Here is a 27,662-nt window from a genome sequence, read left to right on the forward strand (position 1 = left end):
GCCATTTTCTCAGCCAGATGTGTCCTTCGGCAGCTGCCTAACTCCTCTTAACTTGTCACTCTCTACAATTTTTTTATATTAACCGCGATGGAGCATGGATCAGGTGCACTAACTAGCTTTGTCCTGGTCAAAGATTTTACCTTCTGACTTAAGTCCTTGAAGTCCCAGTCCACCAATGCAGTACACTCCAAAGAGCCCCCCTGGACCTCCGGGGAGTCGCTTAGAGACTCACAGGGTGATAGGCAGAGACCATCAGGGTAGGCCAATACAGGTCTGTTTTCACTATTACACTGGACAGTCGCAGGAAAAAGCCTCTTGTAGCTCGTTGTGCCCATGGAGTCTTTGTCCTGGGCACAAGAGGGAAAGCAAGTCCAGTCTGCTCTTCTCAGGTCTCATTCAGCAGGTGCAGTCCTATTCTAATCATCCACAAGTCCAGGAGTGTGTTCCTGGAGGTGCACATTTTACTAATATGACATACTCATGTATAGTGTTCATGACCTCGGCATCTTTCTTCAGAGAGGCGTGAACTGCAAAAAGCTATATTGGCAGCAGCAGGGTGGATGAGGACTTGGGAGAGGTACATTTTGATAGTTAAGTTGGCATCTAGGGAATGCAAATGTATTTATGTGAGTGTGGATAAGACAATAAGTGTTAACTGAGTTGAGAGGTTCTTCTTATAAACAAAAAGTGGAGTAAGATTTTTTTTTTCCCGGAGTTTTATATAGCGCGAACTAGAACCGAACCGAATCAGTTATCAGAGCGCCTTACATAGCACCAGTTACGTTACATGAGGACACACTTTCATTTTTTTTAGGCACGGGGAGATTAAGTGATTTGCCCAGAATCACTGGGGTTTTTTTTTGGCGTCGTTACCGAGACTCGAACCCAGATTCCGAGGTCGAGCGCCTTAGCCGTCAGGCCAACCCCTCTCATATATATATATATATATATATATATATATATATATATATATATATATATATATATATATATATATATATATATATATATATTTCAAAGTTTTATATAGCGCGAACAAGATCTTTACAGATATCAGAGCGCTTCACAGGGGGGGAGTGGGCAACAGGCGGGTGCCTAGACATAATAGTTGGGTACAGTATAGTAAACGTGGCATAATAGGATAACAGTCATGTGCTGATAAGATACCAATAGGCACTCAGATAGACAGTAAAATAAAGGGGGTGCAGAGTCTTTGATCTAGCTACAATAGAGATCATGAGATAACAGTAAACACTCAAATAGACAATAATATAAGACGGTGCAGAGTCTGATCTAGCTACAATAGAGATCATGAGATAACAGTAAACACTCAAATAAACAATAAAATAAGGCGGTGCAAAGATTCTGATCCAACTACAATAGAGATCAGAAGGTACCAATAAACACTCAAAATAGACAATACTATAAGACGGTGCAGAGTCTTTGATCCAACTGCGAAGGAGGTCAGGAGGTCATGAATATAAAGTTATTGGACCAGTAAGTATCCAACGTTACCGAAACGGTGCAAAGTCTCTGAACAACAACAGTAAGGATCAGGTGAACTTGGCCATAAGGATGGCTTTCACTTCTTTCTTGAAGAGTGCAGTGGAGGCGATAAGCCTCGTTTCAGGAGGGAGTGCATTCCAGATCCTGGGTGCCATTCCTGAGAAGGAGCGTTTGTATGTTTTTTCCTTACGGAATCTGCGAGGTTTCAGGAGCAGCGTTTTTGTACTTCTATTGGATCTCGAGCCTCCTGTTATAGACAACTTTTGAGTGAGGTAGTTGGGTGCCTTGTGGTGTATGGCTGAATGTGTCATAACAGCAATTTTCAGCTGTATTCTGGATTCAAAGGGAAGCCATTTCAGGGATTTCAATTCAGGGGTTATGTGAGAGTGTTTCCTTGAGCCGGAAATGAGTCTCGCGGCAGCATTCAAGGAGGCTCTTAGGGGTGCGGTTGTTGCTAGAGGGAGTCCGCTGAGGGCCACAATTCCATAGTCTATGCGGGGGATGACTAGGGCTTGTACAGTAGTTAGGAAATCTTTGGCCGGAAGGAAGGGTTTGAGTTTCCTCAGAGTGTTGATTTGGAAGTTATCTCCTTTCGTTGCTTTGCTAATGTGCTGTTGCATATTGAGCTTTGCGTCAAGTGTGATACCTAAGGATTTCGCAGAGTCCACGATGGTGGGTCTGACATTGAGTGCTGTTAGGTGATTGAGCCATATTTGGGTTGTGGTGATTTTCGCAGGGGGTGATATCAGGAGGAACTCAGTTTTCAGCTCATTTAGTTTGAGGTGATTGTCGGCCAACCACGATTGGGTGTTTCTAAGTGTGCCGTTCAGAAGTTTGATATCATCTGGGGATTGTACCTTTAGGTAAAGTTGAGTGTCATCGGCATACATATGGAAGTGTACATTGGATGCTTGGAGCAAGGTAGCGAGTGGTTCCATGATGAGGTTGAACAGCGTGGGTGAGAGGGAAGAACCTTGTGGGACGCCTAAATCTACTGGTACAGGTGAGGACAGCACGTTGTTGATCTTGAACTTCTGAGATCGGTTGTGTAGGAAGGAAGTGAACCATTTGAGCACAGTCCCGGATAAGCCCATTCTGGTGTTTAGGAGCTCTAATAGATTCTCATGTTTGACCGTGTCGAATGCTGAGGAGAGGTCCAGGAGGATGAGGAGGCAGGAGTCGTTGCGATCAAGGATTTGGAGGGCGTCATCAATTATGTGTGTCATGGCCGTTTCTGTGCTGTGTTTCGCTCGGAAGCCTGATTGATGAGGGTCGAGGAGTTCGAATTTGTCAATGTGTTTTGTTAGTTGGAGTTGCACACATTTTTCCAGCAGCTTGGCCAGAGTGGGGATATTGGTGATAGGGCGGTAATTGTTTAAGTCAGCAGGGTCAGCTGTATGTTTCTTGAGTATAGGCGTGACTTGCCCCACTTTGAGGGAGTCTGGGATGAGACCTTGCTGAAGGGAGCTGTTAATGATTTTAGTCCGGAGTGGGAGGAGAACGGGGGTGAAGTCTCTTACAGCATTAGCAGGTAGGGGATCTGTGAGGTGATTAGAGGGCTTCAAGGTGCCGAGCAGTTTGTGTATTGCTTCTTCAGAGTAGGTGTCGAAAGACGACCAGGAAGCGTTATTTTTAGGTTGGGTGTCGGGCCTTTTGATGAGGCTCGGGTATCGACTTACATCATTAAGGAGGTCACCCCTTATGTTGTCGGTCTTTAGCTTAAAGAAAGCAGTAAAGTCTTCACAGTGTGGGATGTGGTGTGTTGTGTCGTTTGATAGTAAGGGTTGCGTCTTGGTTTGAGTTTTGACTAGTTCGAACAGCTTTCTTGGTCTGTTTTTTGCTTGGTCCAGCTGAAGGCTGAAGAAGTCAGATTTCGCACGCTTGATTTTCCTAAAGTAGGCATTTCTCTTGTTCTTAAGTGTTTTGCGATGCTGTGATGAGGGTATATATATATATATATAGATATATTTGACGTTCTGACAAAACTTGTATATTTTTTTGAAGATGTGACACACTGATAATTAGTCAATGTATTAGTGCCCATGATTCTGTAATTCTTGAGCTTAATTAAACAATTACAAAGGACATGTAAAAATCAAGAACACTTTGTAACTGCTTGCCTAATAATAACCATAAATAATAGTAACAACAATTATTTTTCTAAAATAGTTTGATTGTCAGTGTTTGGCCTTTTAAGCACTATTCGTCGCAAGTGGTACAATAACTCCTTTTATAAACCCCGCAAGGATGACCTCAACAGTGAGCATTTAACTTGCTGCACTGATTTGGCTGTATTTTCGTTCCCTCATTTTATATTTGCTTGTAACTTCTGAGCTCCTCCAGAATGTATTTAATTTTCCTACTTGGGAAATTGTTTAAAAAAAATGATGATCCTGATATGCATCTCTTTCTTCAGTTGGCCCTGCTCAAGTCATTTATATTCACTTATTACACAGACAGGAACACGAAGGTGCTTTTTGTTCGTCTGACAAATTACAATGAAGTGAGTGACCTCAAATTCTAGGAGGCTCCGTGTTTTAGTGTTATTTATTTTTATAGGGTGTCTCTGTGCATCTCATTGTTTTTCTGAGCCTGACTTGGACTATCCAAGGTAGTAGGAGACGCATCATTGATCCATGTTGAGACACCTGCTTATTTTGCTTAAATGTCTGTAGTCCTTCTTTTGATGGTTTTCAATACTGTTTTGTTTTGCATTTGCTTCTAGAGGGAGGTTTGAGAAGCCAATGGAAAGGAGCATACAAAGAACCGAGACATCTCCCTGCTGCCGAAAACTGCTGTAATCTGCAACCTTCTCCAGCTGCACCAGCCAACCCCATCCTAAAGATTCCCAAAACCGGTCCTCAGCCTGCCACCAGTCTGCAGCCTGCTGCCAAGCTCCAGCCTGCCACTGGGCCTCCTTTCCAGGCCTTCACTCAACAGCAGCTCCCACTTATGCATGATGATACTGGATCACAAACCAGCAATAAGGGCACAGAGAAACCTGTAACCTGGGAGATCATGTGCCAGTCCTCAAGGTCTCTGAAGACCTCCAAGAGCATCAGTAGCACAGACAAGAGGAGGACGTGCTCTGAGCAAGAGCTTTATCAGATGGAGATAGGTAACTGCTCTGCACTTGTTGTAGCCAGTTCAGTGAACGCACTAGAGAGCATGGGGAAAAATAGGAGCTGAATCATTTGCTTGCGATCTATTGAAGAATAGAAGGGCATTGTGAGATGGGCCTTATGCTAAAGAGCAGCATTTGTGTTTCAACAAAGCAGCATGACAATGCTCCGCATCATTACATAGTCTTAACTGCAATGCCAATGTATACGGTCAAAAATACCCCCTAGACATTTCTGTTGTCTGAAAGAGTTGCAGTGGGTGAATAACACCCATCTAGAATCTTCATTTAGGATGGTAGTGAAGGAGAGGTGCGGTTTTAAGAACTCGTGGCTACCTTGTATATGAATTTGAGTTTTGACTAGTGCTGAATCCATTGATCTGCATCTAGCCTATGGCATGTTTACCTGATCTGCATGGATCTTTCATCAGTACCACATGCGGATTGGACTAAACTTCTATTTGTAAACGGTCACAAGACAAACCCTGTCTGGAAAACCGTGTTCTTTTTAAGTTTATGGTTTTTATTATCATGATTTTAGTTATACAGTTACTGCAAACTTCCATTTCACTTACAGTATATAATACAATTAAGATCATTAAATTCATTACAAATTAAAATACAGTATGTTAATACAAGTATTAACATATTTTAAAAATATCTATACACAATTTGAACCACAATATATTGATTAAGTTTCATAGTCTAGAAAAATTAAGATTACAAAAATAAAAAGAAGGGGGAAGAAGTGATTAGGGAGATGGAAATAAGGATTTGCAATATCAAAGTTGTAACAACATAACAGTACATTTGTATACATTTTATTATTATTGTAAAGTATTATTTCAAGAAGAAGTCAATCAAAGGCATCCAGATTAAGTACTTTTTAATAACCAATGGTGAGGCCTGAGTTGATCAGCTGTTATTTTAGTGATTGTATTCCACTTGATAACAAACTACATTTGCTTCTTGCCAGCACAGATATTTTGTGCAAAACCACAGCTATAAATAAATCCCAGGATCTTTAAAATATGCGCGTACATTTCTGGAATAGCAGCTAATCCAATAATGAGGTGATCCAGAATTCAGGTGCAGAACCAGAATCCAAATTCTTCTGATTAGCTCACAATGAAAACATATGGGTAAAACTAGGTTTAGGATATTCCAAAGATCAACGCATCACAACATTGTTACTGTTCTTGAGTGTGGCTGTAGTATAAAACAATGTTATATAAAAATATGATCTTAAAGGTAACGTTTAAATTGTATTGGCTACACTTGTCTTGTTTACAAATGCTTGCAAAAATCTCTGTGGACCATAAGATAACACCCTGTTAAAGGAATGTTCAACATTTGTTTCACTAAGACATCCTAATTAAATCAGATCAGCATAATTGGAAGCAATCTTAGGAACAGTCCTTTTCATTCATTTAAATTGAGTCATAACCATGCGAAAAAGTTTGAAAAAATGACAGATTCAAATATGTTAAATTAGTTTGTAAAACTGGTTTTAGTATCAAATGTAGAACATTGAAACATTCAACTATTCATTAACCTTACTGAAAGAAAACAACAAAATCAATTCATACGGACTATCACAAGAAATGCAAGTGTCCTCTAACTGACATTTAAAAAGCACCATATTTGATACTTCTACTTTTATTTCAAATTGCAAACTTGATTGAAAACCCTGTTCTGATTGCTGGATTTGCTTGCACTGAAAACCTGGCATTTATTTGCTCTTTGTTTCTCTCTTACTAGAACTATTACTGAATAGCCTCTCCCAGCCATATTCTTTGGAGGAGCACGAACAAATGCTTTCATGTCTGAGCATTGAGAGTCTGTCAGAATTTGATTCATATGAGAAGGTAAGATATTTTAACTATGTTACGATTCCGTTTTTAAATATTTGAGTCCTTGATTCACCTGTAATAAAACTACAAAAATGTTAATTAAAATGCAAGTTGAAGACTAGACTGTATTGAGGGAAACAGCAGGCAGGAATCTGTTCCGAACATATGATAAACTGCCTAAAACGATTAATTATGTTTTTGGGACCAGATCCTGACTGTTCCTTGTTGGCATACCAAAGAAGATAAAACAGGATTCGCACCATTGATCAGTGCTAGTGTTGCGCTGACCCATGAAAGGGATCTAAATACCCCTTTCATAGGATCCTGAAGGGTCTTGTGGGACAGTCCGCTGAAGACACCATACATTGTTTGTATCAGTGAAGTCTGGTGGTTAGCTAGAATGTAATACTAGTTGTGGCTCTGCTTGCAGGGCCTTAATCTTTTGTGTCCAAAGGGTCTATTTGAAGGTGGTCTTAGCTGTAAGAGTGATGGAGAAATCAAAGTTTTTAGCGTATGATGGCCTTTTCAGTAGGTCTGGTCTTAGTTACCTGTGTTTGTCAAGTATATAGAAGGATGTATGACGGTACAACGCGTACCGTCACAACGCATCCCTTTACACCGCGTCCCTTACAACGCGAATCGTTACCACGACTTGCGTTGGGGGCGTGGATTTCGAATAGTATAATTTACTATTCTAACACCAGTCCCCGTGGACACTAGGGAAGGTGTTGGGATAGTAAATTTACTATTTTTAATCCTTTAGCGCCCTCCAGCGCAAGTCGTGGTAACGACTTGCGTTGTAAGGGGCGCGTTGTAAAGGCCACGCGGAGTAAAATCCGCGTGGTAAAGGATGTTTCCCATATAGAAGAAAAGAGAGTTGGGAAGTGGACAGGTGAAGTTGGATAGACTAGATATGGACCCACAGGACAAATATCTAAGCAAAAGTATGACAACTACTATTGGAAGAAAAAAAGAAATCTGACAACTGGAAGTTTGGTAGAACACTGTTAAAATTAATTTATATGAATTGGACTACGGAGCAATTCGGAGCGTTTCACATTTCTTTATCAAGTCTAATAAAAAAGAGTTGAGGAGGAGCCTAGCTCGCGGCCGTAATGGTCGCCCTTTAGCTCGGCTCCCGCAGCCCTCCGTCCTGATTGCCTATCCTGTCTTCTATCCTGTCCGGGGACTACAAATTTTTGGGGCATTGGAAACATAACGGCTTGTTTGTACTTACCATCCGACCCCGGGGTCTCGGTGTGCAGTGGCTCCGGAGTTGTGGCCTCTGAGAGATCGGGGCCTCTGCGAGACTTGGACCGGGACCTGGCCGGTGGGATCCGGCGGCTCTCGGCCCCGGCCGAGAGCGAGAACCAGTGTTGGGAGCCGATGTGCGAAGATCCCGGCGATCCTGACCCGGGCCGGCCCTGGTGGCCGCGTGGCCGACGTGGGTGAGAGGCCCGGGGACCTGAGTCTGTGAAGGGGTCTCTCCCCGCCGCTGCTTTGTCCGGCGGCCCTGGTCCTCGGGGCCCGGACTCCGCTTGATTGGGGCACCGGTGCTGGTGCTGGCGGAGACCCGTCTTGGGCGGACATCCTTTTGGCATCGAGGCCGCCCTTGCTGGGACCCCCGGAGCTTGTAAAGTCCTACATTTGAGAACTGTTCTTTCCGGGGGTCTTGGTGAGCGGCGATTGGGCTGATTCACGAAATGGCGGCCGACCCTCTGAAACGAGAATCACCCTGTGGCGGCGGGCCCGTGTTGCCTATTGGTGTGGGGAGCGGATCTGGTGGCCGTGAGCCGACGGTCAGAGATATCCTGGAAGCCCTGAGATCCCTACACGCTTCCCTGGCCCTGGAAGTCTCGGTGGGTACGCCACGATCTGCCGCCATGTTGGGCGGCCATTTCTTCTTGTCGCCCTCTTGTTTCGAAGACTTCATTGCCTTGCCCCCCTCGATTGACTTGAGTGTCTCCGCCACTGATCGAAGATCGTGTAGTGTGTCGGTGACTTTGGGGCGCCCTGCTTTTCAAGGTTCGGACCCCGGGGACTTGGATGCTGTACTGCGACCCTGTTCGACATTGTTGCCTGAAACTATTGGTGGACTGCCTCCTGTGCCTGCTTCGATGACTTTGCCTGTGTCTATAATTGGGGCCACCTCGCCCGCTCCAGTGGCTCAACTGAACTCCTGTTTTTCTTTGCTCGTGCTGCGATATTTGATGCATCGATACTTTCTGTTTGGACTATTGCTCCCTTGTGGATCTATCTACCCCCCACGTAACTATGCTAGTCACCATTCCACTCGATTATATGCTGATTTAGTATTCAGTATGTGGTTTTACATTGCCATGTGGTGGGTGGGGTTTGTCGCTCGAAAGGGTTGGGGGTGAAATGTACGACTTCCGTTTGATTCCCGGTATACGATTTAGTAGCATAATTGTTTTTAATCGTAGAAAGGTGGGAGGTCCCCTTCTCCTAATGTTTTGTGGCGCGTGATGGGGTGTCGTCCTGGTCTGTTTTTGACTGTGCTTGTCTGGTTGGGCGGAGGGCTGCGGCAGCCCGTTCGGATTATGGTTATTCTGCTCCTCCCCCCTGTCTTCTTTTCTCCGCTTTTGTTGCCTTTTTGTCTCTTTCTTCTTTCTTACTTCTCGCTATATTTCGGGTTCTGGTTTAGGGCGACAGGCACGCTGTTTGATGGGTGGGCCATAGCCTTCTACAGGGGTGCAGGGTGGGACGGGTGGGTTGGGCTCTACCTTCTGTTTGTCTTCTGGTTCTATGGCCCTTTTGTATCTCTTTTTCGTGAGGCCGCGTCTGTCCCGACCTCCTATGGTGTGTTTCGGGTGGGGGGGTGTGGCGTCGTTAATCCTCCTGCTATGTTTCGGCTGTCTTTCTCCCCGATCGCCACACCCCCACTTGGGTCGCTACTCCTTTTGTCTCCTGTCTTTCCGCCACGGGGGGCCTGTGTCGGCGTGTCTTCTTCCTTTTGTTTTTCATATTTTCTTATTTTCTTTTTATTGTTTTATTTTGTCTTCCCTCCATTTTCCTCTCCCTTCCTCTTCCCCTTCCCCACTTCGTCCCCCTCCCTTTTTTTCCTTCCTGTGTCCCAGAGGTTACTATGACGGGCTGGTTTTGATGCATTGTTTTTCCGATCCCGCTGTTCTGGCTTGGAAGTGTCTTGGGTGGCGGGCATGTTACGAGGATAATGCTCAGGGGCTGATTGTGTCTCACGTATCCTGATTTTCTTGAATGCATTGTATTGTCCCCCCGATATTTTGCCCCCATGCCCCCTTATTAGTGTTGAGGTTGGTTTGGGATATCGGATGCCTCCGTATTGAAAGTGAGCCTGTCATATGTCTTCTCCCCATATTATAAAATTAAGCCTTATTTACTCCTGTGTTTTAGCCCTTTGGTTTCTGTATTTTTTCTCCCCTTCTGCGATTGTACGGCCTCTGCTTTGTATTGATTGATTATGTAATATTTGCCTGGTGACTCCTGATTATCTTGCACATTGCGGCCGGCCGGCTTGGTTGTAGGCCTCGACTTGTCTTTCCTTTGATGTCAAGAAAGGTTTAAAAAAAAAAAAAAAGAGTTACATTTTGAGGCAGCATTAGAGTTGCGCTCAAGACTAGCAGTTAAAGAAGCAAGGCAAGGAGGTAAAACTAAAACCAATGGAGGACGGGTAAGGTAAATTCGTGAGTGGGACTGGAAACTAATATTTTGAGCTTCCAGTATGGCAGTGAGCCACATCCCTGCCTTTTGGTCATTTCAATTCAAATGCTTGCCTTACATTTTGGAGATCTATATGAGTAATTGACAATTCTTTTCGGAGGGGGAGGCGGGGGTGGTTCTTGGATTGACATGGACCCAGCGAAGCTGAATGTCTTGTGTCTGGTGCTGGTGAGGAAGTGTGGAACAGTTTTTTTTTTATTTCACAAGAATTTTTTATTGAGAGAGATGAGTAAGCATTACAGGCGTGAGCAGAAATCATGCATGGTTCCGGTATCAACAAGAGCAAGTACGCAAGTGTAACGGGAACAAAGGAGGGGTAAATTAAATTAACATAAGGAACGAAAAACAATAATCAATTTAAACAAAAACAGTAATGTAAAGCACAGGCATTGCATCAGTACATTTACAAAGGTTACAGTCATAGGTGGCGCAAGGTAGTCATATAAGTCAATGAGGATAGTCGCTTGGGCAGGTAGGCAGCCCGAACTATGGGCAGGGTGTATATGTGCATAATCATGGTGGTTTAAATAGGTCGAAGTGAGCGTCCAGCGAGGACCATAGGTTCCTATAGGGGGGGCGCCAAGGTGTAGCTGCCAGCGCAATATTGTCGGCTCCTCTGAGGTTCGATACCCAGTTGAGCCAGTGGGGGAAAGAAGCTTTGCCAGTGTCCTTCCAGTTGTTCAGTATGAGTTTGACCGCTGCTGTCAAAAGTAAGTCAAGTAGGGCTTTATCATTTTCATTGAGGTTAACAGCTTTGGTGAAACCCATGACTAAGGTTGCAAATTCCCTCGGGAGCGAGACATGCAGCACTTTGGTGATAAATTCGAAAATTCTATCCCAGTATTCGGACACACAGGGGCATTTGAATATTAGATGTTCAAGGTCCCCACCCTCTGCCGTGCAGTTCCAGCAGGAGTCATCTTCCTTGATGTTGTGCAGGAAGAGTCTCCTAGGAGTCCAAAAAGCTTTGTGGAGAAGCCAGAATTTAGATTGGGATAATGTAGGGCTGATTTTGTGTCGAGAGGCAGATTCCCATATTCTGGCCCACTCTGCTTCCGAGGTTGGTGTGGAAGAGTATGAGTCCCAGAAGGACTGTGTGGATGTTGTCAGCTTTGTGGACTGTGGGCAAGTTTTTAATGTGGGTTTCAGTCAAAGTAGTCTAGCGTTTGGTCATCGACATAGTTTGGCATCCCCAATGCATTGAAAGTGCATGTTATTGCAAAAAAGTTCCATGTGCCTAATTGTATTACTTCAAATACATATTTACAATATGTATGAGAACAGGAATATAATGTAAAAAAACGAAAGAATGGTATGATACAACTTAATATATCATGATGGGATTTCGACCGACCCTCAACTTTTGCTAAAGTTATAAAATGGTTAATCACTGTCAGTTCCTTGATGCCAAAGACCCGTTTACTTTCTTGATAAACAGCAAGGTTATATATAAAGTAGACTATGTAAAATAAGGCTTGGCTTTCACTTTTGCATATAACTTTGTTCTACCAAAAATATTCATTAAGTAAGCCGACTGACAACACAATTACTATACCTTTTAAAACAAAGAACAGCAGCAATAGAACTGGATCTCAGCCCTCTAAAACATAAAATGTTTTCAGTGACTTTATCCTTTAGTCAAATAGAGCAGGACAGGTACAGAAAATATTTTCAATTGTTTCTTTTGCTGAAAGACATCACTAACATTTTTAGTTCTGCAATAATTAAAATTCCAGGATCCCTCAAATTGAATTATTTGAAGGTAAAATATTCTAAAATGATTTGTGTATATTTAACTTCCGATTTAAGACCTAAATGAATATATATTGCTCACATTTGGGATAGTGAATGAATGATATCGTGAGTTTTTTGTTTTCCTTTAAATAAACCGAGGTCTGAGGTGAAGGATTTTTTAGTTTATAGTTCTAGTCAAAATCTTTTTCACCGGAGTAACTGACAAAACTCGCAAAGCTCAGAAAAATAAGTCTTCATATTAGTAAATATTTTTCGTCCCGCAGTCAACAAGTGAAATTCTAGGGCAATTAGTGTTTCAAAATGTCAGTATTCGCTCTTTTAAGAAATCCTATAGTAAAAAAATAGTTTTCCTTTAATGTTGCCTTGAAGGAAAGGCCTAGTACTAACCTAATACAGCATTGTGAGTTGATTGTAGTAGTTTTAATAAAAGCCTCCTGGAAAAGTTACGTACCTTTGGTAACTATCTTTCAGGTGGATGTTTTATCTACCCACAAATTCCTCAGCTTTGATTATTCCATTCACAGACTGGTTCCGGAAACTATTGCAGTAGCACTCAGGCGCTAGTAGGCGGCACTAGCTCCAGCTCCACGCTGGAAGTGGAGTCATATTGACTTCACTGCAGCCATAAAACGGCCACCTATGTGTCAGTTCTCGTCTGTTTTTTCAGATGCATTTTCTAAAGAAAATATCCGCTTTGTATAGGTGCAGTGCAAGATCTAACTTATATAAATAAATATATATCAAGAAAAGTAATCCTAAATGTAGGTATGTACAATTATTTGTTTGTAAAATGGCCTTTAAATCAGCTGGAGGTGGTGGATGAGGAATCCACCAAAAAGATAGTTAATGAAGGTAACTTTTCCTTCTGATGAATACTTTTACTTGCAGAATCCTCTGGTGCTAGTTAGGTGGTAGTGGGTTTGAATTAGCAAAATATCCATCTCTCTTCTCCTCCAAATCCTAGCCGTATTGTTTGGTGAAGTTGTGGTGCGATGCCCATGTCACGGCCTTACATATGCCCACCAGCGGCATTCCTCTGTAGAGTTGGATCGCTTTAGGCAGCTCCATCTTGGCCAGTGCATTGCAGATCTTATGCATAAGAGAATCCAACAAGAGAGCGTTCTTTTCTGGACCACCTTTCTCCCTCCTTTTGACTGTGCACCCTATAAAGGGCCTCACATCTAGAGTCTGGCCTGTGCAGCCGGTCCTCCCCCTTTGTTAGATGCGGCAGGAGATAAAAGGCAGGCAGGGTGATGGCTTATCTTAGATGGAAGGGAGAAGCCGTCTTTGGTAGGAAAGGCATCAGTTCAGAGTACAAGCTTGTCAAGAAAGAAGCATGTGAAAGGTGGACGCATACTCAAGGTCTGTAGTTTACCTACGTTGGGTCTAAGCTAACCGTAACCAAAACAACTGTTTGAAGGTTAAGAATCATAACTGACAACTGTGTAAAGCAGGGGTCTCCAACCTTTTTTATAGCGAGAGCTACCTCTGATCTGTGAAAATCATCGTGACCTGCTAAAGGCCAAGTAATATGCACATTATTTCCAAAGTCCCCACACACCCAGCTTCACTAACTAGGGTTAAATAGATACACATTTAGTGCCTGCAATGCACAATATGAAACCAGAGATCCTAATATTAGCTTTCCTCTTCAACACATTGTGTGTGTCTGACCTCTGCGGTAACCAGCGAAGACTACAATCATAAGAAACCATACAGACCTGCAGTGCTGTTCACAGTTGCCAACGTACTAAAAACCATAAACTTCACATCTGTCTCTCACACCTCCTCATCCACCAAACTACTATGTTCCATAACTCTGTAACTGCACCTTGGTGGTCATCAAGCACAACATGGAAACACTTACCACATAGCATCACAAAATAAAAATAACACCTTTCTATCCACACAGCCTACCTTCTGTATGCTGAGTGATTATGTAGGTAAGTGCTTCAGTGTCCTACATAGGGGTAGTAAGCACATGACTATATAAATGCTGCAATACAATTATTTTATTACATAATGCCTCCATTTTCTAAATCATCACATGCCTGACTTTGAAATGCTTGAGTTAAGGGTGTGCGCTGTACAAAAATGCCCTCTGCCAGATTATGCATTTGCTCCATGTAATAATAACGTATGCCACATGTATGGTGCACATGACTTGCCACTTAGTTATTTTTATTAATATAGCTTTGTCATCATGGACGGTGGGAGTCCATAATTTCATGTTCAAAAGCTATTACGTCTAATAATGCCTCTCAATGTAGTGATATGATCTGATGTTCACATGAAATGCTTCTGCATGTAGGAGAAATAAACGCAGTGATTTTTTTAAAACAACTTCATCATATTTTTGTATGACCTTTGTGTCACAATTTGCATTATTTGCAAGTCTTTGCTTATGGAAGGAATGGGCCACAGATCCTTCACTTGGCCCATGCTCAACTCTCAATGTTATTTTTTGGCACTATTTAGAACAGAAAAATATGGCATCTGCAGGAGTGAGGTACTTTTTTAAATGGGGTAAATTTAAAGTGAAGTGTCAAGCCTTTTATATTCATTGTGTGATAAAATTAACACTTCATTTAAAAATGTTCCCTTTGTGTCATTAACTTAAGGCATTATTTTACATGGATTTTTTTTAATAAAGTACTTCATGGAAGTTCTTCATGAGCACAAACTGGAGTCAGGAATCTAATTTTACATTTCTCCCATAATTTCATTAAAATTTAGAGTGAATAGACACGTAAATTCATGTTCCTGGTTCCTGTTTGTGGCCAGTAATAATGTGCAATGTATATTATTTCTTTAAAAAGATTCCTGTGAAATGGTGCTTTAGTGTAATGATGAAATGAAAAGAGTGTTTCAATTGGATTTTAAGAAAATAATACTACATTAATGTAAGATTTCCATTTCATTATATACACCCACAACTGAATTACAATACAATTAGCATTTTAAACCAGACAAAGCATAGCCATTATCCAATGTTTACTCCACACGAGCAGTCATGGCTAAGAGAAACTTCCCAAATGACATAATGATTTAATCTTAGTCATCGCCACGTTTGGAAGGATGTCGAGCACAGACTGCTTCATCTATGACAGATTCTAGTAGCCGATGCAATTGCAGGTATTGAAAAGTTTGTCTCCAAACACATTTAGAAGTTGACAAATAATATTTAGCGATTTGAAAGTAAAGTTGTTATTGATTAAATTCAATGCGCATGGTCTATTCTACCCAGAAGAATTGGATCATATAATCCCACCTCACGTGTTTTTTTAGGCATGGAAGATTCCTGAGCATTGGAAACGGCCCGTGTTTCAGATGCCAGGAAAAAAGCATTGCACACACGCATTTGGAAAAAAAAGTTTCTCTTGTCCACAAACCTGTTGCAGGTCCGGTTGTGCCTAATGTAGGAAGTGCTGCAGCTCCCGCGCTGCTGTATGCAGAGACAATTGTGCCTGCAAGGCTGCCGCACCAGCCTCCAAGTTAAACAGTGTCGAAGCGCGATGCAGGCAGCATAAGGAAGGCCTCGGGGTTCTCGTGGGGAGGCTGACACTGCTCATGCTGGGCCTACGTCAGCCAATTCACCACGCCCCAGATAGGCTCCATTAGCCAGCAGTAGCAGCAGGTTTCTATGATGGCGGACACGATTAAGAGGGCAGAAAAAGCCCAAAATACAAAGTATTGCAAACACGCATTTGAATTAAAAAGGTTCTCTTGTCCTCAAACCTGTTGCAGGTTCGGTTGTGCCTAATATGGGAAGTGCTGCAGCTCTTGTCCTGCTGTATGCAGAGACAATTGTGCCTGCAAGGCTGCCGCTCCGGCCTCCAAGGCAGGCAGGGTCAAAGCACGATGCAGGCAGCATAAGGCAGTCTTCTTGGTTCTCGTGGGCAGACTGACACTGCTCATGCTGGGCCTACGTCAGCCACTTCACCACGCCCCAGGCTCCATTAGCCAGCAGGAGCAGCAGGTTTCAATGACCGCGGACACAATTAAGAGGCCTGAAAAAGCCTAAAATATAAACAAAACAACGACGATAGTATACTAAATTCAAAGTCAGGTCGCGAGCTACTGACAGGGTGTCAGAGAGCTACCAGTAGCTCGCGATCGACTCGTTGGAGACCCCTGGTGTAAAGGCTATCAAGAACGTTGGAGCTAAGCTCATGTCCCATTGAGGGACAGCAAAAAGAACTAGTGGAAATACATTTGGGAGTGCCTTCAACAAGTGAATGCCCACCTGTCACTCGATTTAAGGAGGGTTGATCTGGTAGGCACAAAACACTGTGAAGGCCACAGTGTATCGCTTGGCTGTGCCAGCGGCACGCCTCTTTTAAGCTAAGGACAATGGGAGCTGTAGGATATTGTCCAGGCTTACCTTCCAGGGTCAACATTCCTATTGTAATAATAGGCAACAAATTTGTTACATCTGCCAGAATAGTCCATGCCCGACGTTCTAAGGCAAAAACTACCACTTTTGGTTTCAGACTGAAACCACTCTAATGGCCCGTGTAATCTCTAGGCATGATGGTTGAGAGTATTGAAATTGGGGTTTAGAAGCTGCCCTCAGAATTGGAAGAGTAGGTCCAGTCTGAGTGGAAGTGGCATGGGAGAGATGCAGGTCTGTGTACCACCACCTTCTCTGCCAATCACGTGGAATGAAGATGGCTTGAACCTGGTACTGACAAATCTTGCTAAGAACCTGAAGAATCAAGGTTATGGGAGGAAACGCGTGAGAACTTCCACTAGAATGTGTCCCCCTTGGTTCCTTGCAATGGATGCTGAAGGGCACAGAACATTGGGCAGTGTATGTCCTCGCAAGTAGCAAAAATGTCTACCTGAGGTGTTCACTACTGGGTGAGGAGACCCTGGATCAGATTTGGGTGGAGACGCCACCTGTGATCCATAAGACCGTATTAGCTGAGGCTTTCGACCCTGATGTTAAGCGAGTCGGCCAGGTGGTTGGCAACCATCTCCAGCCCTTGTTGGCGCAACATGACCAAAGTCTTGGCGCTTCTCAAGAAAGAATGTGAGATCCCAGATCATGAATGTACAGGAGGAAGGCCTTGAGCTGTAGCTGAAGGGCCTGTACCTCTAACAGATTGAGGTGTAATATCTGCTGTTCTGGAGACCAGAGGCCTCTGATCTCCAAATGCCCCCAATGCTCGCCCCCTCTGGGGATTAATGTGTCTGTCAATATTGTGGCCACAGCCGCAGAGGGATAGAAAAAAACGTCCTTGCAATAAAAGGTTGTTTTCTTTCTCGCTGCAGGCCAAATCTGCCGCACTGTCCCTGGAGATGACAATGGAGTCTGCTAGTTCTCTCTGTTGTTTGAACCACTCATTTCGGAGTGACCATTGGAGAGGCCATATGTGTCATCATGCATGAGTGACCAAGAGAATGCTGGAGGCTAACAATCCGAGCTGTTGCAGAATCATCAGAACTGGAGTTTCGAGCTTCAGGTAGAAAGATTGGAATCATTTTCTTAGTGTCCTGAATCTTCTGTTGATGAGGAAGTGCTTGGAGGTGGTATCCAGTACTGTCCTTATGAATATGAGACTCCCCAGCCATTTGTGCTACTGCAGGATTGTGATGTGAAAGTAGCCATCCTTCAGGTCGAGAGACAATATCCTGTCTTCTGCATCCTGCACCAGAAGGACCGGAGACAGAAGACGGCATATTTGGCTTCTCTTTCCTTAAAAAGGAATTCAAGAGCCTGATTTCCAGGATAGGACAATGACCGACATCCTTATTGGGTATAAGGAGGTAGAGAAAGTAGCACCCCTGCATTATTTCCTGCTCTGGTACCAACTATACTGCCTGTCGGGAGGGGGGGGGGCGTGAGAAAGAAAAAGAAGATAATATTGAGCAGGCCTATGACGACATGCTATAGCTTGGCTAACCAGTGGAGTAGTCATTGGTCATGAGCAGGGTTCCTTCACTGCCTCTGGTAGGCTTTGTTAAAAGGAAGAAGGGGCTCATTATATGCAGCGGACATTTGTAGAACATCTTTAGGGATGTTGGGACGATGTTCCTGAAGATCCATGATGTCTGGGGAGTTAGTAAAAGATAAGAGGGTCTTCTATCTGTGCCCAGACCTGATCTTCATCGGGGCCAGGCCCAAATGGGTTGTAAATAGACTTCCAGTACACGTTCTGAGTGCCATCGTCTCTGTGTTGGTCATCTTCAAGAAGGCTTTGTATCTCCCTTCTTTACCTTACTTTTTTTTCATTGGAGGTGGCTCCAGTGATTGTAGTATCACTTCTGGCATCAACTGGGCCGATGCTGAGGTTGAAGTCTGAGTTGATCCTGGTGTCGGTACTGGAATAGTAGTCCGGAAGAGAGCCGCATCCGAATAATGTCTGACTGTGCTGATGTAGCATAGGGAGCCAATGGTACATTTGTCAGAAAAGAGGAGAATGAAGCCCCATATGGGCCCAGGTGGGACTCCAAAGGGGATCAATGCCTTTTGAAATATCTCCACCATTGCGTGGAGAAAGGATGCTGGATCCGTTCCTAGCACTGGAAACTCCGGGTATGTTGCAATCAGTACTGAGAAGAGTGGAGGCATATATGTGGGCACCAGAGTCTGTGGCATCAATGAAGCCAGTTGTGGGGACAGATTCTCTATCTGGGGTTTCCATGAGGGCTGAGGGGAAGCCCTAGGAGGAGTCCTGCCTTTAGATTTGGATCTCCTGGGAGAATAAGAAGAGTAATAAGTCTTCTTTTTCTTGTGACAATGCATTTTCCCCCTTGACTATTTAAATGAGGTAGAGGAGTGGGAGGGAGACCTTGATTTTGTTCTGGCCCAAGAACAAGATCTAGTGTGAGAACAGCTGCTGTGATCGTCCTTCACCCTAGCAGTAATTTCCCCTCTTGTCCCTATTTTTGTCTTGGGCTTCATTTTCATGTAAAGCTCAGACCTCGACGAGTCATGCCTTGAGCAAAGGAACAATCCACAACCGTCGTCTGTCGCAAATATGATGGACAAATGTCCATTACAGATCCAGAGTATGAATCCTGGTTTCGTAGGGCGAGGCATTACCACAGGTACTGCATCAATTTTCTTTTCTCATGTGGGATGGAGAGAGAAGTTCTGCACCAGCATCGTGGCGTAGGGAAACAAGCACTGGCGGTGCCAATAGGTTTCGCATTTGGAAAGTTGGAGCTATTGGTTTTGTAAATGACATTTTATATTTATATATTGTTATTGACAATGCCAATAACGATATATAAATAAAAAATGTAATTTACCAAACCAATTGCTCCAACTTTCCAAATGCGAAACCTATTGGCAACGCCAGGACGACACCGACAACGTCTATTACACAAAGTTCATAAATGTCACTGAAATATCTTTGCTTAAGTAGTATTATGGCCGGAAATAATCCCACAGTGACCTGTTTCAATAAAAAAGTTCGGATTCTGTGACAGAAATGCAATTAAAGTACTGTTATAGTTTCATACCTGAAATCCAATACCGTTATGTGTTCATTATTAGCTGTATAAGCATAACTCCCCCGGTGTGCTGTATGTGGCGGACAGCTCACTGCTTCCACTCACACGCACTTAGTGTTACTGATGCACAAACCAACGGCGAACAAGCACTGTCAACTGACACACATGGTCAACTTGCATCCATCGAAACACAGACATGTTAAGTGATACAAACACAATACCAGGTGAGATACAAACGGCATACTCTGACACACACAGTCCCCCTACTCACACTCCACGCTCACTGAACCACAGATAGCAACTCGTAGACATACCAAGAGATTCAAACAAACAGTACCTAGTGACACACACACACACACACACACACACACATCTACTCACAGACACATCAAGTGAGTGATACAAACACACAGTACCTAGTGACACACACAGACGTCTACTCACAGACACATCCAGTGATACAAACACACGGTAACTAGTGACACAAACACAGACACCTACACAGACACACCAAGTGATACAAACACAATGTACCTATTGACACACACACACACAGACGTCTACTCACAGACACATCCAGTGAGACAAACACACAATACCCAGTGACACACAAACACAGACATCTACTCACAGACTCACCAAGTGAGTGATACAAACACACAGCACCTGTTAAGACACAAATAGCAAGCACTGGCACACAGACTACACTACCTCATACTGACACAGTCGGCGCCTACTAGACACCATCTACTCTCAGCCACATCTAACGGTGCGAACGCTGAGTCTGGTGACCCCCGAGGCCTCTGCTGACAAGGACACACGTGCACTGACGAACACAACCCTCAATACACGCATGTGGCGGTGTTGTGTCGAAGACTTGTGTCGACTCGGTCGTTGTGATGCATTAGTTCATGAACACAGTGTCTATTAGTAGACGTGTAATATAGGGCGTCGTGCCGCTGCTCGGCGGTGCTGCTGCTAGGCGCTGCACGGGGTGCTCAGGGTCACAGCGGCACGCGGGCTCGTCAGCCTGTACCCTGGGGTGTTGCACGAGTGCGTGTGCATAAGAAGAGCGTGTGTGTGCGTGAGAGAGATGCGTGGGTTCGCGGTGACCCCTGGCGGAGCCTGCAGGCTGCAGTTCGTCTCCCCAGCCCCGGGACCCGCACCGACTAATGCCCCCCATCTATACACCTTTGCCGCCCCCTCCCCGGGCACCTTGTCATGATGCACACATAATGCGAGCCGGTGTTAACGTCACAGATGACATCTTCGTGTCACCCTTGTCTGTTAGGGGTTTTCCAAAGCGCTAAGAAGTGGCCTCGAGGCGTTAGGTGTATATTAACCAAAAAAGACACTTATGGGCGCATAAACTTCTGCGCCCATAGGGGGGAGAGCTCAGAAGTGTCCGGGCCACCCTGCAGTGGTGTCTGTCTGTCGGGCGTAGGGGGTGAACATGCGCAGACCGCCACCCTGCCCGCCCCAGCCCCGCATGCGTTCTTCTGGCGCCGGGGGTCTTACTCAAAGTCACCGTTTCTGCTCCGTATGTTATAAAAGTTCGAAAGGGAAAAATAAATATATGTCCACTGAATCTTAAGAAATTATTGTGGAAGCCTTGTAAATACGACCCGTCAGCTCGACCGAACCGAGAGCTCATACACAACACAAATAAAACACTCAAGGTGCACGTCAGTAATGGAAACGATACAACTTCGAAAACGGCGACAAAGTTAAGAGGAGAATGGAGGGGGAGGCAAGACCAAGGCAAGGAGTGTGGCAAATGGCCGGAGGGAAGCCGGATGGGGGCGGGAGAGCCTGGTGGGGGGGAGGGGGGCGGGAATGCGAGCGAGGGGAGCAGGCGGATTACGGAGATGGGCGTAGGGGGTGAACATGCTCAGACCGCCACCCTGCCCGCCCCAGCCCCGCATGCATTCTTCTGGTGCCGGGGGTCTTACTCAAAGTCGCTGTTTCTGCTCCGTATGTTATAAAAGTTCGAAAGGGAAAAACAAATATATGTCCACTGAATCTTAAGAAATGATTGTGGAAGCCTTGTAAATACGACCCGTCAGCTCGACCGAACCGAGAGCTCATACATAACACAAATAAAACACTCAAGGTGCACGTCAGTAATGGAAACGATACAACTTCGAAAACGGCGACAAAGTTAAGAGGAGAATGGAGGGGGAGGCAAGACCGAGGCAAGGAGTGTGGCAAATGGCCGGAGGGAATCCGGATGTGGGCGGGAGAGCCTGGTGGGGGGGCGTGAATGCGAGCGAGGGGAGGCAGGCGGATTAGGGAGATGCTCGTGCTTGTGTGGTCACGTGACCCGCTTTTGTGGTCACGTGACCTCACATGCACTGTGAAGAAACCGCAGTGGTTTCACTAGTCGATCAAGCCCTTGAATTTTCGCCTATTCCATTCGCAAGCGAATGGTAATAGGCGCAACCTAAAAACAGAACTGAAGCTACGGTGCCGAAGTGGCTGCTCTATGGCATCAGTGGCCTCACTGCAACTCCACTTCCGGCATCAAGATGGAGCCAGCGCCACCTGCCGGCTATTGCGAATATTTGTGAATCCAGTTATGTTATGTGTATTTGTAAAGAGCACAATCGCCCACGACGGTATCCTGAAGAACGGAAATATATCCGGTCAGCATTTGGGATATTCAAAGGTGAGAAATCTGCAGGCAAAATGATCTATCAGAAACCTTTGATTGCTTAGGTATTCAAGGACCCCCTTCAGTTTTCCAAAATAGGCAGGTGAGTGAAATAGCATAATTGGTTCATGTTTAACCTAAATATATTTTTAGTAGTAAATACAGTCCTACCTCCTTATTGTGACCATGTCACATTTAAAAATAGTTTTAAAAGAAATAAAAGGTCACATACTAGTTTGTATTATTTTTTTTTTATGACAGACGTAATTGCTTAGTGTAAGTATTAATTACCAGATCAACCTTACCTGCCTTTTTGTGAGACCATAATCCTTGTTTTCTTTCGATATTGGGTGTGCATAGATTATCATGGTTACATGTTTCTAGTCTCTGCAACAATTTCTGAAGGCGTATTGGGTTAGCTGCTAAGAACACTAAATCATCCCCATCGGACAAGCAGGAACTCCTCTGTTCTCCTAGCTTTGTAAAGGCACCATCAAAAGTAATAAACTGCATTAGTAGATCTGATATGTATAAGGAAATAGGATGGGGCCTGTTTTTATAGTTGTTTTTGGTGTGATAACTTGGCCGTAACCCTTGTGTTTGACTGTAGTTTATGCTCCAGTTTCGGCAAGATATTATCTATCTAATGTGTTTGCTCCATGGAGCTTACCGATACACTGGATCAAACAATGTGTTCTAGTCTATGGAACACATAAACAAGCCCAAAGGATCTTGTTTAATGCCATTGTGCACTATTGAAAAAGTCATTCTGTTATCCACTGTGAGCATTTATTGCGGATTCCAGTTCGGGTAACGTGTAGTTTTCAGTCCGACATCAGGCTTCCAATTTATCCAAGATCGTTCTGACAAATGTCTTTCCCTCCGAAGCGAACAAAGCGATTACTTGGAAGCTTCTGGGTTTATTTTGGTTGTAAAACATACCCCTTCCCTGGTGATGGAATACTCCTATGGATCTTGATTTTTATTATATAATGGGGTCAAAATCTTGGCCCATCTTTATGTCTATTTGGGGACCTGGGGGGCGGTTTGGACCAAGGGCCGTGAAAGATTTACATACTTCTATCAGTGACAATTCTTTCAGTTGCTAGATCATCCCAAACTACCTTCACGGGCAGTCTAAGAAAGTGATCACTATTGCTGCGCCTGTATAATTGCTTGTAATTTCCTAACAAGCAGACTGGTGTAAGAAAGCTGGCGAGAGTGTTTTTTGGTAACTCTTGAATCATCATGTGTGAAAAAGTACAGTGCAAAAATTTGCAGAGATCTTATTGTCGTGGACAGCAAGTATTTCACTAAATCTCATCAAGGTAAATGAGGTTGAGAACGGTAAGAAATGTAATAGATGTGTGTTGATACTAAGATTGGTAAACTAGGTAACTAGGGGAGAGGACCTGGGGATCTGGGTTCGAGTTTTGGTAACGACGCCAAATAACCCCTGTGATTCTAGGCAAATCACTTAATCTCCCCGTGCCTAAAAATGAAAGTGTGTCCTCATGTAACGTAACTGGTGCTATGTAAAAGCGCTCTGATAACTGATTCGGTTCGGTTCTAGTTCGCGCTATATAAAACTCTGCAAAAAAAAAAAAGGGGGAACGTTCAAGGAAGGCTTCAGTAAATCTCTTAAAGTGAAACTGACGCTTAAATATTTTGACACCCGCCTACCTCTTCCAACTCTCTTAATTGACCTTTGAAGGAGATTGAGTATAAACTCTCCAAAAATCGACCAGTTGTGTAATGCTAGGGGAGGTAGGTGGCTGATTTTACTGGGGTTTGACCCAGTGCGGTGCAGTCCGCTAGGAAAACAGCTTGGCGTTCACGTTTAAATCCAATTTGTATTGTAAAGTGTGGATTTAAACAGTCTATTCTCGTGCAGAGAAAAGACTTCTAGTAATGCGGTGCCATGAGTAGGACATTAGCAAAAACATTTTTTCACTGGCTGTTTTCTCTCTACAATAGCTTCTGTTGTATTGACAGATTTCATAATGACAAGCTCCAAAAAATCTGTAAAATGTATGCTCCAGGAGCAGAAAGTAAATGCTATGTTACTCGTGCCGGTCCTCGTGCCTGCTCCCCCACAATACTTGCCCTGTTCAGCTTGTACGCAGTCCACTACCCTCTTCTGCCTGTCTACCTGCTGCCCTCTGTTTTTGCCGCCTTTTCTTTTTTTTGCTCTGGTTTGCCTTTTCTGCTCTCTGTTTTGCACTCTCCTGCTCTGTTTTGCCATCTTCTGCTCTGTTTTTCCTCTCCTGCTCCTTTTTCTACCCTCTATTTTGCCATTTCTGCTTGTTTTCTGCCTTCAATTTTGCCTTTTTCTGCTCATCTTTCTGCCCTCTGTTTTGCTTTTCTGCTTGTTGTTCTGCCCTCTGTTTTACCTTTTTCTGTTAGTTTCTTCCCGCCATTTCCTCAAGAGCTGTCACGGGGAGCTGGCACGACTGAGACCTAACAAGACTGAGAGATAACACCTAGATACCCCCAGGGGTAACAGTGTTCTACAAATGCTTATTAATTGATTGTGCATTCTGTCGTTTGTATGGGCTAAGAACCTTTGCTCATTTTCCTCACTTTAGGACCCACTGAATATGTCCCTGAGCCAGAGGGACACTGTAAGCTCTGGCATACACTCCTGGAATAGTCAAGCAGAAGGACAGGACTCAAGCTGGCACTGCCTCCTAAGTCGCAGTCGGCAGACAGATACTCCGAGCTATTTCAATGGTAGGAGCAATTATGTTATGTTATGTTATATGTTATGTGGGGGGTTTTCTATAGCGCTCGGCTACTCCGAAGAGTGTCCCGGCGCTTAAGATCCATCACTAGACATTGGTGTGGGAGGGCCGAGTAACTTTATTGGGTGAACAACAAGGTCTTTAAACACTTCCTGAAAGCGAACAGATTACCCGTGGTTCTGAGGGACACAGGAAGGGTATTCCAAATCTGAGGGGCGAGAAGTTTGAAAGAGCGACCTCCACACCTAGCCCGCCTTGTGGTAGGAACCACGGCCAAGGCTAGGGAGGCCGATCTGAGTGATCTGGAAGGCAGGTAAAAGTTCAAGTTATGAACTTGTGCTCTGAATGTTGCGGATTTGCTGCTATTCCCCCACCCCTACACATGCATGTTTGATATGCTTTTTCTTATACCCCACTACTGGTGCACCACAGTTCCTGGTGGGTCTTACATATGGAAGCTTCCAGTTTCATTATCTGCTTATGGCAGACCAGGTTAACCAATCAGGAACTCCTGAATCTTCATCCTCTGTGTTGGAACTGGGGTCACCAGTCCCTTAGGGTAGCATGGCACGAGCGGGTAGGCATCCGAAAGCACATGTGTTAAGCGATCATGCAGCACACACTCACACTGAGACAGAAACCTGGGCACGCAATAAATGACTCCACTCCAGAGCTTGTATAAAAACAAGTGATTTGTATTAAGATAAATAATCAGATAGATAGAGCAGGATCAGGGAAATCATAAATTCATTTAAAATACATGTGTCTCAAAACTTGCGATCAATATTAGATGAATAAATATCCGTTCTGCAATAAATATTAAATATTGGATCAATAAATAGTTAAATACATTTTTAGTGGGACACAGGCCCGACCTACGCCTTGCTTCTTGGTCAGTACCTGAAAGGAATACATCTCAAAGTCATAAGAACAACACTGCATTAAGCATCAATATCCATTTCCTCAGGTAAACAAAGGGACAGTTCCATAACAGAAACATCTCCCCGCTGTAGGAATAAACAATTCGTTAAGTGTAGTTCAAACATTTCCTTAAATATGAAACATTTCATTTGCCACAAAAGTATGTGGACGTAACTCTCCTCCTGTAATAGGAATTAAACATTTCATTAAGAATAATTATTCCATATAACAAGGTTGGGCATCCCTTTGGGAGAACTTCTCATTGGGCCCAGCTAACCATTGCATTAGCCAGCACTAACCAGGAGAAAACATTGCAATCTAGGTAACCATCCCCTTGTGCAGGTTTAACTGTATCAGGGCTACACCAACATTCCCTACATTGAGCAGGTGTAAGTAGATCTCTGTTATAGCAGGGGTATGAGACCCTTCCCTGGGCAGGAGTAAACATTGCCTCAAATGAGGTCAACACCTTTCATTAGGCATAAAGTATTTCTTTAGGCATCACACACCATCCTATTACCTGATGCCTGAACAGGCAGGGCCTTCCCCCTATTAATCAGGAGCTTACAGGTAAAACATTTCCTGCAATAGAGAATCAGTTTAGCAGAAGTAAAACACTTCACTGAGGGTAAAACATTTCATTAACCATTTCCTTAGGCAGGAATGAAACTCCTATGGCAGGAATAAAAACACGCCACTGCGGATAAAACATCTCATTAGGCAGTGTAACTATATCCTTATAGCATTAACGTTCCCCTACTCAGCAATCAACAGTTAACAACTCTTCAAGGCAGAGATAACCATTTTTAACAGGCAAGCCTGAGCTTAGAAGACTTGGTTTATGCATGTAAAGCCTTTTAGTAAATGTAAACATTTCTTTAAAGCAAGGAGCACCTCACTCCATAACTGTGGTCATGTGCTCCACCTTTCAACCAACATGAATAAATGTTTCATTAGTCAGCAGACACAGTTCATTATGCAGCTGTTGGCGTTTCCACCCCAGGCCAGGATCAACATTCTAATTCCTACATTAAGCAGGCATAAACCTCTCAGCACCCAAGAGTAATCCTGTAAATAAGTAGAGGTTATAACACTGGGGCAGGGGTGTAATAAAACTTCTATAGTTCAGAATAATCCTGGTTCCAAGCAGGAATAACCACTTCAAAACTCTTTCCCAATCATAGGTAACATCCCCCTAATCAGGAGTAAACATTACAGGGAAGGAATTAGGCATAGGCATTTCATTAAGTAACTTATAAATAGAACATTACTCATTGCTAGAGAGCAACATCTCATTAAGTAAGCACAGGCCTTGCTTTAGATTAGTAAAACATTTCTGTTAATTAAGGTGAACATTTCAATAAGCAATTCAGTAAAGCATTCTCAATGAGCATTTTACTATGCCTTGGACTCCCCTATGCAGGGCTAAGCCATCGCAGATGAACTCAGTATGTCTTTAGGCCTACGCCGGAACCAGGGCCCAAACAGTTCATGAATGGCAAGCCTGTCCTCAGGCATAAACAGTAACTTAATGGCCTCCACGTCACTAGAGGCACATAGGGGCCAACAGGTGGGCACTTAAGGTCAAAAATACAGCGTTTCTCTGGGGCCTACAAGAGAGCGCTTGGAGGCACAATTACAGCGCTTCTATGGGACATTCAAGAAAGCGCTTGGAGTGAAATTACAGCGCTTCCCTGGGCACTACCTCAGTTCCTCACATGACAGCGCTTGGCCACAGGCAATGCTGGGGACAGCGCTTCAGCAGGCAATCAGGTTTAGATAATAGCACCCTGCAGGTACAGCACTTCACAAGGCAGCAACCCCCTTCAGTACCTCAGCACTCTTCACAGGGACAGCAAAGGAGCGTTGGGGGAGCAGGGAGTCAGCGCTTCAGAAGGCAGCAACTTCTAGAGCCACCGAAGTTC

At 44.0% G+C, this 27,662-nt stretch overlaps 1 protein-coding gene across 2 annotated transcripts in view; it reads left to right on the plus strand.

The window, feature by feature from the left end:
• MAP3K14 (mitogen-activated protein kinase kinase kinase 14) overlaps window positions 1-27,662 on the plus strand; it is a 114,948-nt gene that overhangs the window by 67,217 nt on the left and 20,069 nt on the right. For both annotated transcript variants that reach the window (XR_013594973.1, XM_078645113.1), the window contains exons 12-14: window positions 4,232-4,624; window positions 6,389-6,495; window positions 24,661-24,805. Coding sequence is in view for 1 of the 2 variants with exons in the window: in XM_078645113.1 (XP_078501239.1) it covers window positions 4,232-4,624; window positions 6,389-6,495; window positions 24,661-24,805 (645 nt within the window). In the remaining variant the exon portion in view is untranslated. The remainder of the gene's footprint in view (window positions 1-4,231; window positions 4,625-6,388; window positions 6,496-24,660; window positions 24,806-27,662) is intronic.

Source organism: Lissotriton helveticus, chromosome 5_1 (genome assembly GCF_964261635.1).
Source record: "Lissotriton helveticus chromosome 5_1, aLisHel1.1, whole genome shotgun sequence".
In the NCBI taxonomy this organism is placed as follows: Eukaryota; Metazoa; Chordata; class Amphibia; order Caudata; family Salamandridae; genus Lissotriton; species Lissotriton helveticus.